General features: G+C 43.0%; 1 protein-coding gene across 9 annotated transcripts in view; it reads right to left on the bottom strand.

Moving 5' to 3' along the window:
• Nucleotides 1-13,597, bottom strand: part of ADCYAP1R1 (ADCYAP receptor type I) — a 188,867-nt gene that overhangs the window by 43,952 nt on the left and 131,318 nt on the right. For all 9 annotated transcript variants that reach the window (XM_038391727.2, XM_038391730.2, XM_038391729.2 and 6 more), the window contains 3 exons: nt 10,211-10,364; nt 6,295-6,355; nt 2,410-2,479 (listed from right to left, as the gene is read on the bottom strand). In XM_038391727.2, the coding sequence (XP_038247655.1) occupies nt 2,410-2,479; nt 6,295-6,355; nt 10,211-10,364 (285 nt within the window). The remainder of the gene's footprint in view (nt 1-2,409; nt 2,480-6,294; nt 6,356-10,210; nt 10,365-13,597) is intronic.

Here is a 13,597-nt window from a genome sequence, read left to right as displayed (position 1 = left end):
CTCACTGGCCCCGTTACCTCACTCCTCCCAAACCTGCGGAGCTGGAACTCTGTAGAACCTCTGTGGAGAGGGGACTTTGCAGGGTCATGATTAATAGTGGGGCAATATGCCATGGAGGCACCATTCCCACTTTGTCTATTGCCCCAAGCCCAGATTTTGTGGGCACAGACTCCCTTGCGTGCCTGAGTCTGCCTTTGCCAGCAACAGTTAATGAGAGGCTTAAATAAACAGTTTTCAGCATTTGTCATGATCAAAAACTGCAAGGAAAACAGATCCTTGAATGCCTGTACTTGGCTGGCCAGATCTCAGGCCTAAGGGGTACTGAGCACCTTCAACTCCCATTGACTTCATGCACTCAGTCCCTCTTAGAATCAGGCTACATGTGAAAGAAGAGCTGATTTGTTCTCTTACTGAGCGAGGGTAAGGCAGACGGCTTTGCTATATATTGCTCCTTGCAGCCCTGAGGCTTGATTCAGCTCACAGATCCATGCGGACGGGGGGAAGGAAGGTGGGGGGGGGAAGGGGCTGTGGTGGAATAATGTCCACAAAAGGGAGCAGGTGAGGGGCCTTGGCTACTGCAGCTGAGAAATGCCCTGACCGAACACTAGAAGTGGTAAAAAAAAAAAATCCCGTTTTGTTTCTGTTAAAAATTTCAATTTTTCGATTTAAAACCCCCCCAGAAACAAAAGCTAAACACAGTCACCAGGCTCTGAAATTCCTTTTTCCAGACAAAAATCAAACGTTTTATCCATACGGATAGGTTTTCAAGAAAACATTTTTATTTTAATGCTGCTGCATTTTTGATTAAAAAAATTGTCAAAAATTGCGACCAGCTCTGCTCAGGGCATCCCCTCAGCAGCATCCAGCATCAGAGCCCCCGACGTAATTTTTAACTTTCCCTTCACTGAAACCCCCAAGGGAGGGGGATGGAAGTATCATCACCTACATATCCTCTAGGGTGAATCCCCCCTGGTGATCTGTCACCGGGAATTGCAGGACCCCTACGGTTTCATTTTACGCTTCTCTACCTGCAAAAGTTGCATTATTATTTTCTGAATCCATCTTAGTCTCTGCATCTGCACTCACATAACTTAGTCTTATAACAAGTATGGCTCTACTATAGAATCATAGGACTGGAAGGGACCCCGAGAGGTCCAGTCCCCTGCACTCATAGCAGGACTAAGTATTATCTAAACCATCCCTGACAGGTGTTTGTCTAACCTGCTCTTAAAAATCTCCAGTGATGGAGATTCCACAACTTCCCTAGGCAATTTATTCCAATGCTTAACCACCCTGACACTTAGGAATTTTTTCCTAATGTCCAACCTAAACCTTCCTTGCTGCAATTTAAGCCCATTGCTTCTTATCCTCTCCTCAGACGTTAAAAAAAAAATTCTTCTCCCTCCTCCTTGTAACAACCTATTATGTACTTGAAAACTGTCATCATATCCCTTCTCAGTCTTCTCTTTTCCAGACTAAACAAACCCAATTTTTTCCCAATCTTCCCTCATAGATCATGTTTTCTAGACCTTTAATCATTTTTGTTGCTCTTCTCTGGACTTTCTTCAATTTGTCTACATCTTTCCTGAAATGTGGCGCCCAGAACTAGAAATAATACTCCAGATGAGGCCTAATCAGTGCGGAGTAGAGCGGAAGAATTACTTCTTGTGTCTTGCTTACAACACTCCTGCTAATACATCCCGGAATGATGTTCACTCTTTTTGCAACAGTGTTACACTGTTGACTCATATTTAGCTTGTGGTCCTCTATGATCCCCAGATCTCTTTCCCCAGTGCACTTTCCTAGGCAGTCATTTCCCATTTTGCATGTGGGCAACTGATTGTACAACTGATATGGGCAAAGCAAGCCTGGTGGGCCTATGACAGCAAGTATATACTGCCTAGGACAGGGCCATCCTGATGCTCCAGATATGACTTGCACTGGCTTTATAGAGCTTAGGGACAGAAGGGAGAACTACGATCATCTGGTCTGACCTCCTGTTTTACACAGGCCAGATAATTTCCTCCCGTTATTCCTGTATTGAGCCCAATAACTTGTGTTTGACTAAAGCACATCTTCCAGAAAGGCATCCAGAAGACAGAGAATCCACCACTTCCCTTGGTAGTTTATTCCAGTGATTAATCACTTCAATAAGAGATGTGCATGATTTACTATCGAGAGCCAGAAAGAGGTCCTGCATGCTAAAGGTATCTGTGAACCCTGGGAGCAGTAATACTTGCTATTATGTAACATGCAAGTACCCAAGTATTTTCCAATTTGCTTAGGGCAGAGCAACTTCTAGCCAGCCTCGCCCTCTGCTATGTGACAACCTGTAGAGTCATTGGCTTTAATTCAGTTTTAGCTCATATGGATAGCCATGAAGAGATATCTCGTACATATGTTACTTACCATTATTGATCCAACCACGGGACCCTTGATCACCCACCACAGGGCAGTGTTATCATTCATGTCCCAGCAGCTAAAATAATTAAAAAATCAAGGGGGATTCAGGGGAAGAAAGAGAGAGAGAGAGAGAGAGAGATAAAGAGACCACAGGGCATGCCAGTACATTGATATTTTCTTCTATTGGAACTTTGTCAGAAGAGGGAAAGGAAGGACTTGCAACTAAAGCACAAGGCTTTGACTCAAGAAATAAGAGTTCCCATTCCTGTCTCTTACACTGACTTCCCTATGCAGCCTTAGCCACATCACCTGGAGCCAGATGTTCAAAGGTATTTAGACACCTTAATATGCAAAGAGGTGTCTCTTGAGATTTAACCTTACTCCCATTTAAATCAACCACAGTTAGGTGCCTCACCTGTTTAGGCACTGCCGAAAATCCTGCTAGCCACTGATCTGCTTCCTTAGGCACCTTAGAAAATCTGGCCCCAAGTGTCTGTATGCATCAGTCCACATGTCTGCAAAATGGGTATTTGAGCACTTAACTAGCTCAAGGGAGTGTTTTGAGGTTTACTGTGCAGAAGAGCAAAGTGTTATTTTAGAAGGTTCAGTCTGAGTTTTGGGCAAAGGTTTAGGTCAGTTCTTATTTTAACTGTTGTAATGTCCTCTGCAGCAATCTATCATTAAAGCAAATGGCATTTCTGCCCATTGGATCTGCATTTTGCCTTCATATGCACAATTGACACCTATGGAACTGCATGAGGACTACATACAAACACTCATTTGAGGGCTAAATTGGTGAACAGAATGTTTGGGTTTTCAGGCCTTGGATGTGTTTCTAGAATTGGGAAAACAGTGCAAACTTTTTTTTCTTGTACATGCATCTGACCTTTTCCCCCCTGCACAGCTTTTGATCAGTGTCTCCAATTTTAAAACAAATCAAGCACGGTTAACCATTGGGATTTATTTTTCCTAGCACCATCAGGCATCCTAAAATGCTTTGCACTTGAAGTTGTGAGCTTTCCTCCCCACAGGAATAACAACTGTAAATCCTGGTTCTAGTGATGTTTTGTCGGATTCTAACCCACAGTGAAAAGAACTCAGAAGAACAAAATGTTAATATTGTGAAAGTTGATCTTTACCTTTTACATATTTCAAATGCCTGCCTGCAAAACACTGGGTGTGGGGGTGGGGGTGGAGTAGAAACCCTTACATTAAAAACTGTGGTCCCTTTGCTGTGTGTGTACATGTGTGGGAGTAGAGGAAATGTTTGTGAGCCAGATTCCATCTTTCATATGTATGTGGTGCACAGATCTGAAATTTCCCCATCAGTCCTGACTCAGACCCACAAATGAACCACTCCATAGGTTGTCTAAGACAGGAAAAGTATATATATGTGGGGTGAAATTCTAGGGCAGGGTCTAAAGGGTCAGGCACAGACAATGGTCTGTATTTTTTCCCCTGACACACACAGTGAATGGAATTTTCAAAAGAGCCTAAGTGACTTCAGAGCAAGAGTCCTACTGAAAGTCAATGATTCTTGTGCTCTTAAACTATGCAGGCACTTGTGAAAATTTCAGCCAGGATCTGTAAAACTGAATTTGTCAGGACCCTGCATAGATTAGTCCTGCTCTGGAGGGTTTGTGTGGGGGACCACGTCTGGTTAGTATATGGACATCATTAATAGTAGTTTTGCAGTGTTAATATGCATCATTTTGTGGCTAAGAATTTGTCCATAAAGGAATAAGCTGTCAGGGATCAGGGTCTGGAACAGAGTCTGTTTCCCGGCACCCCAACAAGTGCAGCTGGCTTGCAGCAGGCTCCCTGACTGACTGCCCCACCTAACTGGTCAGGAAGAGCAGCTGGCTGGCTGTTAGTCCAGCTGCAGCAGCTCTCTAGTGGCTCAGTGCATTCATGTCCACAGCTGCGATCCTCCCTGTGCCTGCTGCTCCTTGCCGTACTCCAGCATTGCTCCTGTTACTACCTTGTTCCTGCTCAGTCCTAACTACCTCAGATTGCTCCTGGCTACAGCTTCCTCACACTGACTCTGGTTCTTGACTCCAGTTCTGACCCTTGGCGTGGCTACTGGCTTCCAATCTGGCTCTGACCCTTGGCCTGGCTCTTAGCTCTGGCTCTGACTCCTGGAGTGGCTACTGGTTCCTGACTCCAGCCTTGGCCCTGGGACTGAATTTGCTTCCCAGTTCCTGCTTCGACCAGTAGCCATGACTCTTGCACCTTCCACTGAACCTGACTGACCACTGGCTGGTTTCTAACATAAACAGTTACAAGGGCAAAATGTGCATTTCCCAAGACCACTTTAACCCAACTCGTGTGCCTCCCACAGAATGGAAGGTGTGGAAGCAACAGTCACTTTTCCCTTTCTTATGAGGGAGTGAGATAAGAGCACATTAGAATATGAAAAACAATGAGAAAAGAGCAGGGCATGTAAGTATCGACTGAAAGACTGCACTCCCCAGGCAGTCTGTTACAGGTACAAGTGGCTTGCTGCTGTGGAGACCAGAACCACATGACTTCTTCTGTTGTGGAGGAAGGCCCTTTTCCATTTTAAGATGCCAAATTCTGAGCTCTGGTGTAACTCCATTCCCTTCAGTGGTATTACTCTGGATTGACAGACAGCACCATCTAGAGACCCAGTTCCCTTCTCACTTACACTGGGCTGCATCAGCAGTTGAAGTCAAAAAGAAAAGGAGTACTTGTGGCACCTTAGAGACTAACAAATTTATTTGAGCATAAGCTTCATTGGATGAAGTGAGCTGTAGCTCATGAAAGCTTATGCTCAAATAAATTTGTTAGTCTCTAAGGTGCCACAAGTCCTCCTTTTCTTTTTGCGAATACAGACTAACACCGCTGCTACTCTGAAACCTGTCATTATGCAAGGAGTTGAAGTCAGTGTCTTTAAATTTCAGCCCTTACACTTTCTCTTGGTGGATTCTCCGCCCCATAATTTCTGAAATGTTTTCAGACTCATGCTGGCTTTTCCTCCTCGCCCTTGAACAAACCTAGCTGATCTTTAAAAAAAAAAAAAAAGCCACTGAGAGACTCAGCTAGACTCCATCTAAATGTGCTGCATGTTAATTAACTTCTAAGAAAGAAAGAGCAAAGGTTTTCCCTCCCATGAGATATTTACTCCCCCAAAACAGGGGCCATCTGGATTTCTAAAAGAAATTAATGCATTTAGGACCAGTGCTATAATCATCATAATGACACAACAGGGATTTCTGGCTTGTTTTGCATGGAAATCGGTGATTTAATTTATCATCAAAATAGAACATTGGATAAAAAAAACAAACCCAAATCCTCCATGGAGAGAGGCTTTTATGTGTAGTCAGTCACTGAATCACTAGGAAGGGAATTTAAGAGAGATGGACCTGAGCCAGAACCTCAGATACAAACATCTCCAATCTTTGGTGAAGTTGGGATCTAATATTCAGAGATGCTGAGTACCTGAAATTCCCACTGGCTTCAAACGGCAGCAACTCAGAATACTGTATCACGTCTACTTCTGTGCTTAAATAGGTATTTAGGAGTCCAACCTTAGGTACTCAGTGGTTTAGCCCAATGGTTCTCAACCTATTTACCATTGTGGGCCGCATATGTAGCTCACAATATGTTATGTGGGCCACATCCAATACTACCAGTATGGCCCGGAGAATGTCACATGGGCCACAGCTCTGTGCTGATTGGGCCGCAAGTTGAGAACCACTGGTTTGGCCTAAGCAAATTGCCCAAAGTTATCCGAGTTATATGGCAGAGTTGGGAATGGAAGCCAGGTCTCCTGGCCCACATTCCCCTACTCTAACCACCAGCCTTTTCCCTTCTGTACTTCACTTGAAAATGAGGTGATTGGAGGGTTTCTCACCCAATGGTACCTACCCAGTATCATCAAAGTGAAGTCTCAGTACAGCCCAGACAGTGACACAAATTGTCGGGGTGCCTACAAAAGACGAGAGAAAAATCATTATTTGTTTATCGTTATTTATTGCTCTTATTTGTACATCACACATCACTTCCATCTGATGCACAATCTTTCTCCACGGAGGTTTTATGTTTCAATGGCTTATAAGAAAAAAAAAAGCTGCTAGAAATGACCCCAAGCCCTACAGCTTACAACAGGATTGTTCTTGAAATGAATCTAGCAGCCCTTACTCTGTAAGGATTTGGCATTCGAATAAGGTCTTCAAGTCAGAATCCAAAGAGGGTGAGTTGACTTCAGTGAGGTTTCATGAGTATAAATGACGACAGAGAGGGGTCTATAGTGTTTTAGGCCAATATTGTAGAACGGTGCAGGATTAGATTGTTGTGCTATTGATATTGTTCAATCACCACACAAAACATTGGAAATAAGCCTGGCATCTTCCTCTACTTAGAGATGCTGAGCGATGCAACCGTTGCACAGAGGCAAATGTGGAGTTTTAATGGCATGCATTGTATTTTTGAAATGGGGCAAATGAAAGATTCAACCCCTGGTGGGAAGATTAAGGAGAGGGACTGACAGAAACCACAAGGATGTAGACAACCCTAAGGTGTAGCAGGAGGTGAGACTGGCAGCCTCAAGTAAGCTTCATACATTTTGCAAAACTGAGTTGGTGTCACATTGGTTAATAAGTAGAATTAATCTTCTCAGGCCCTGTCCTGAAGCTACTAAAATTGAGAATACCACTTTCTAAACCTATTTGGTTGAGCAAAGCAGAGCTCTGTTAAAGAAGAACTTACCTGGATATTCTGAAAAGTTAAAATAGAGAGAGATTGAACAGCAACAAAAATAAACATTCTGGGGAGAGGAAATAAAGCATGTTAAGTTGAATCCAATTTTAATATTCTCATGCTTATGAAAGACCAAGGACCTTTGGGTGTATAATGGATGTTTATAAAATTTCAAATCGAAACATTACATTAAAAATGAAGATCTGGTGAAACTGTAAGTATGATCAGATCAAATGGGTCTGCTGCATCTCTTGCTTACAATGGCGTAAATCAGAAGTTACTCCAAAAAAGTCAGTGGAGCTACAACAATGAAAAGTGGGTGTGAGATCAGAATTGGGCCCAATGTATCTATTGAAAATGTAATCCAAACAATGCTTCCATATAGGGATATGCACGGGGAGGAGATCGGGGGCAAGCCGGGGTGCAGGTCCTGGGGCCGCGGCGGGAGCTAACAGCTCTTCCACCCACGGGACCTCAGAGGGAGAGAGCGCACAACCTCTTCAAGCGCCAGGACCGGAGGAGCTTACTCCCTGGCCCTGCTCTGGCCAGAGGAGCTCTGTGATTCCGCTGTAGCCAAGTACTTGTGGATACATAGAGTCATAGAATCATAGAATATCAGGGTTGGAAAGGACCTCAGGAGGTCATCTAGTCCAACCCCCTGCTCAGAGCAGGACCTAATCCTCAACTAAATCATTCCAGCCAGGGCTTTGTCAAGCCTGACCTACATCTATTGAGCTAGCTCCATGACACATGGATTTTCATTGAAATGACGAATGCACTGCTGTTTATTTCTATGCATATGGTATTTGTGCGTGTGTTGATATGGTTTAATGTATATAATATGTGTGTGTTTAATGTGCCCCTCCAACAGCAGTCAAATTTAAATTCCTGTGCACGCTCCTGCTTCCATATTCTATAGGGCTGCTCTGATATAGGACCATCTGTAATATGAACACACACATGCACACCAGAAAAAAAAGTTGTGTCATCTTCTTTTATCATTTCCTCCCACCCATGCGTCTGAACTTCCAGGTTCCAGGCAAGGTCAAAATAAAAGTAGCATCAAAATGCTGCTGAAAGGCCCATTCTTGCAGAGAGAATTTCTTCCCTTACCAGGAGCAGAAATTACAAGAAATCTCATGAGAAGATAGGATTTTCCTGAAATTAACAGTCCTATTTTGCAGGGCTAAGAGGACTGAATAGTTCAGAAAAGCATCCACATTTATAATTGTCATTAATTTTATGCTGAGTGCTGACAGTGCACTTGGGGTCCTCCAAAACACTGGTAAAGACCTCAGCCCTGCAGAGTGCTGACCACCCTTCAGCTCCTATGCAAGCAGCTCCCTGCATCTTGAAGCGTTGGACATCTTTTGCTCTGGGGAAACTTGTGATCCTGAAATCAAATATTCACCAGAGACAGGGTTGCACTATGTTCTGGTTACACATCTAGGTAGTTCTTTAATTATATAGATGGACAATCCCTTTGTCAGTGTGTCTGTATGCTGTTCTATATTGTTCTCATATTGAACACTATATTCAGATGCGCTAACAGACATAGGCCTAGAAGATCCTGCAAGCAGATCTATGGGGATAGAGCTTTAAGCCTGCATGGAGTGTCATTAAACTCAGTGGGCTCTGCCTGGGCACAGAGCCCTGCTCTTTTAGATTAGGTAGCAGCTTAGCTGAGAAGCAGCATGGTTGAGTGGCTAGGGTACTGGTTTAGGACTGCAAAGACAAGAGTTCTATACCTGGCTTTCTCACTTCATCTTTCTGTGGCTCTGTTTCCCCTCCCACTCTTTATCTGTTTAGAGTGCATGATCTTCATAGCAGGAGCTGTCTCCTATGCATATATACGGGGCCTAGCACAATGGAGCCCTGAACCCTACTGGGGCTCGTAAGTGCTAAAATAATACATATCAGAAGAACCAAAGCTGTAAACGTTTTCAGATTTCTTTTGCTGTTTTTTTAAATTATTCCAAGAAGTTATTTCTATCCATGATCAGTTTTGAAGGGAACCTGTTTTACAAAACATAAAACATTGGGCCTAACCTTGAGACCATGCGATTAAACCTGAGACAAGCAGCAATCAATGGTTTTTCCTGTGTCTGGCATCTTGGATTCATAGCCAAAATTTCAATTACATACTGTCTGATTAACATGAATTTGGTCCCAGAAGTTTCACATCCAAAATAAGCACATTACATATCATCACAGGATTCTCTAAAGCATGGTTTGTTTCTTTCCAAGATAACCAGCTCTTATTTACCTGTCCATTTCCGGATTGTGAAGCGAGTCTTACTTAGAGATGCTTTCCACTCAGTCATCAGCTTTCAGACATGACTGAAGCCTCAAAGAATGACCCAGAGCGGCTATTTCTGATTTGTATAAGCAGAAAACTTCCTATTAAGAACATTAAGAACTCTTCTTGCAAAGAGAAATCCTCAAAAGGAAACCATATGCTTGCCAGTGATGCAAAATCCTCCTTATTTTAATGCAGGTCTGGCTTTACTGGGAGACAAGAAGCAGTTTGGTTTATAATGGCAATACTGATATCTGTAATACCAGTGGCAGGAGAAAAAAAAACTTACATCACTTAATCCACATATAATGGAGAAGTGGGGGTTGTCTGGTTTGCTTCTTTTTTGACTATTAAAACACTTCTTGGAGTGCTACAAGAGGCATGTTGATTTTCTTCAGAAAGAAAGATGCTTGGATCTCCATGGTTCTACAGCCAACCATATGACTGGCTTATGAGCACTGCTGAGGAGCCCCAAAAGGAGGTCTCATTCATCTCAAATTGGGCAAGGAAGATGGTTGTGATGCCAGGGCTTTGGGGTGGGAGGTAAGGAAGTCCTCCTTTTAGATTACATGCCACACACACTTGTACACACAAACACATGGAGAGCATAGAAATGTAAGTGTCTGGAGCTGGTGACTGAAAATACCAGGTGGCTTCTGCTTTGATTACACTCATTCGCTTGTTCTCATTCAACTCCTCATTTCAAGAAAAAATTAGGGGGAGTGAAATCTTTTGCATGCAGCAGGGTTAAAAACAAACAAAGCCCATGTAAGAAATGCCACCTACCCCAGCCGATGATGGTGTACCAATAAAAATATCTCCTCTCTGGGAAAAAGGTCTCCACGAGTAAGGTGAAAAGGTACAATCCCTCAATGAACAGCCAGAAATAGTTGGACATGACACAATAGTGGAAAAAGACCATCACTGCTTTGCATTCCACCTACAAAAAAGCAAGCACAAATAAAGTTATTTTGCTGTTTCACCCCTGTTTGACGGGGATATGAGAACTAGACATAGATCCCGAAATCCTCTAAACAACACGTAAAACAATCTGGCCTTTTATTTTATAATACGTACATCTAAAGAGTTTATGAAAACTGTTACAAGCCACTGTAAGAGTGCAGCACTAAAGGGCAGAAAACCAATTTTAGCAGTTAGGTGGTATTTTATGAGTGCTTTCAGGCAGCTTAAGAACTTCTCCTAGTAGTAAGGTGCATGCCAACAATGGCAGCTAATTGCTAGATTATAGTCCTCCATGCCTTAAGTGCAGGTAAGAAAAAGAATCTGGTTTTGTATAGGGAAATCTAAGGAAGGGTTTTAAATAGAAGTAAAAGTGTGGAAAGGCCTGAGATTGCTAAGAGGCTCATAAAGGAGGCACCCTACTGTGCAAAGTTCAGAATTTTACTTCACTGCAATTTGGTGGAAGCTGTCACTCAGTGTCAGGAAATGAAAATTGAGGATAAGTGTGAAGAAAGTTGAGTGATTTACCATACGAAGCAAATGGGGAAAAGTTTTAGACAAAACTACAAATCCACTCTGTCAAGCTCTGGTGGAGTCTGCTGAACCCTACACAGACATTGCGTTTGGCAGACTTGTCTTTGCAATGTTGCATGTCAACAGGATGATATTGAACCTGCAACATCACCCACTCACAAAATGACATCACAGAATAGCCCTGAACACTGGAAGCTCATCCCTGGAGCTTGGGGAGGAAGAGACACCTGGTTCCCCCCATTTACATTCCATCCCCTGGACTCATCCTTAGCTAGTGTAAATTGGCATAGCCCCATTCACTTCAATGGAGCTACACCCATTTATGTCAGCCAAAAATCCGGCCACCAGACTGTAGGATCTGTGGGACTCATCACTTGTGATTTGAGGTTCATGGAAACTTTGAAACTACTCAGGTAGGGCTGAGTTAATGGATTTTCGGTTCAGGAGGCTGAACCAAATTTAAAAAAAAAATTCTGGTTTGATTGGAACCCAAATTGTTTTTTCACAAAGTTTTCACCAAATCAAAAATGCCCCCCAAAAATTTCAGTCAACTCAAAATGTTTTCAGTGGCCTCAAAACTATGTTGTTAATTTTTTGGTCGAGTATTTCATTTTTAATTGGACATCTATGGTGGTTTCCCCTCCTTTTTTTTGCTTTTTTTTTTAATTGGCCAAAAATTAATTTGAAATGCCATTTGGAGTCAACAAGTCAAAACAAAATGTTTCAAAATGAAATGGTCATAAAAAATATTTAATCGCTCTAAAAAAAAAAGTCAACCAAAACCATTTGTTGAATTCAATCTGATCTAATGTCTCTGAGCTGGAAATTACACCGCCAGCTCAAAGTATAGCCATACTGGAATCTATTTAAGTGAGAAAGAAAAGGCTGACGAAGAAAGTAGAGTATCAGTGTTTTCCTTTGGAAAAGAATCATGGGACTTTACATCACAACTGGATGGGCAAGAGAGACCCCAGTTTAGCAACTCCTCTAGATGTTCATCAGAATGATAAAAAGAAAAGGAGTACTTGTGGCACCTTAGAAACTAACAAATTTATTAGAGCATAAGCTTTCGTGAGCTACAGCTCACTTCATCGGATGCATTTTCAGAATGATAGTGGGTTTGGATAAAGTAAGAACCAGATCAAAAGTTATCCATAAAATTGAGCCAAACAAACTGAACTTTTCCTGAGGGTCAAAAAAGTTGAGATATATTTTTTAAAATATATATGTATGTTATTGTTACACACCTATGCTCTTTTTAGTCTTAGAGTGCAGCAAAAGAGGCTGCTCGCCAAGGATCATTTGCCCACCTGGAAGCCAGAAGTACCTGAAATCTCACAAGAAAGCCCCCAGTGCTCTCAGTAGAGTCAGGAAGTTTAGCCAAGTATCCAAATGTTAAGGTACCAACCAAGTTGTTCACCTGCTACCATTCAGTGACCCCTACACCAGGGCACTGCAGGCATGAACCTATGTTGCTGCACAGAGGTAAACAAGCTACCGTCATTAAGTGAACTTTACTGGGGTATTCTAGAGACCATGAGGTGTGAAACAGAGCTGTAACTAGGCATTTTAGCACCCAGGACAAGCAAGCATATTTGCGTCCCCTACCGTTCCCTCATCCCAATCTGTTTCCGCCCCTGTGGCTTTGCGCCCTGGGCTGCTGCCCCGCTCGCCGTGTCCTGATTACGGCCCTGGTTTGAAGATCTAGGATATTTTTAAATCTCTGTTAGAACAATCTTCTTTCTTCCCCAAACCCAGATGTGTTCAAAAAAGACCCCCATCCCTCATCTGGGGGCACTTGGTCTCTTGTGCCCCTCCGCCCCATCCTCTTCTAGCCATGCAGGCTTGGGGAATGGAGAAACTGCCTGGGTGGAGCCAGGCTTGAGCTTCAGCAGTGAATTCTTGACTCTACTGATGGCATCAGACTATGCTTTCTGGACATAAGAATGGCCCTACTGGGTTAGACCAAGGGTCCATCCAGCCCAGTATCCTGTCTTCTGACAGTGGCCAGTGCCAGGTGCCCTGGAGGGAATGAACAGAACAGGTGATCATCATGTGATCCATCCCCTGTCACCCATTCCCAGCTTCTGGCAAACAGAGGCTTGGGACACTGTCCCTGCCCATCCTGGCTAATAGCCATCTCCCTTGTGATTGGCTGTTTGTGCCAACTCCCTCCCTCATAGTTCACTTCAGCCTTACTCCAGGCTTCCCTCTCTCTTTTATTCCTACCACCCCTCAGACTGCCTTGAACTCATTCTCTTCCCTTTGTCTTTCCTTTTAGTTGTTCACTTTCTGCCTTCCCTCCTTACCACACTCCTATCCCAGAACCCAAACTCACAATATGGGTGGGTGAATAACAATAACGTTAATAAGCAAAACCAACCAAAAAATGTCTCACATCATGGAAGTAACAGGATGTTTGCAAACCATCATCACTCTGTTTTTATATGACATCTCTTTCACTCACTGTTTATTGTTATTAAAATTACTTGTATTATTATTTGTAGCACCTAGGAGCCCCAGTCATAGACCAAGACATTATTGTGCTAGGTGCTGTATAAGTCTCATCTGTTTACACTGGAAGCTGATCGCGATACAGGTTTGGATTCTCTGTTATTATGCATTTGTATGAGTCAAAGACAATGAAGGACAGATCTCAGGTGGCTCTTCCAGGAGCAA

The sequence above is a fragment of the Dermochelys coriacea genome, chromosome 2, assembly GCF_009764565.3.
Source record: "Dermochelys coriacea isolate rDerCor1 chromosome 2, rDerCor1.pri.v4, whole genome shotgun sequence".
Classification (NCBI taxonomy): domain Eukaryota; kingdom Metazoa; phylum Chordata; order Testudines; family Dermochelyidae; genus Dermochelys; species Dermochelys coriacea.
This window is presented reverse-complemented; position numbering and strand designations above follow the sequence as displayed.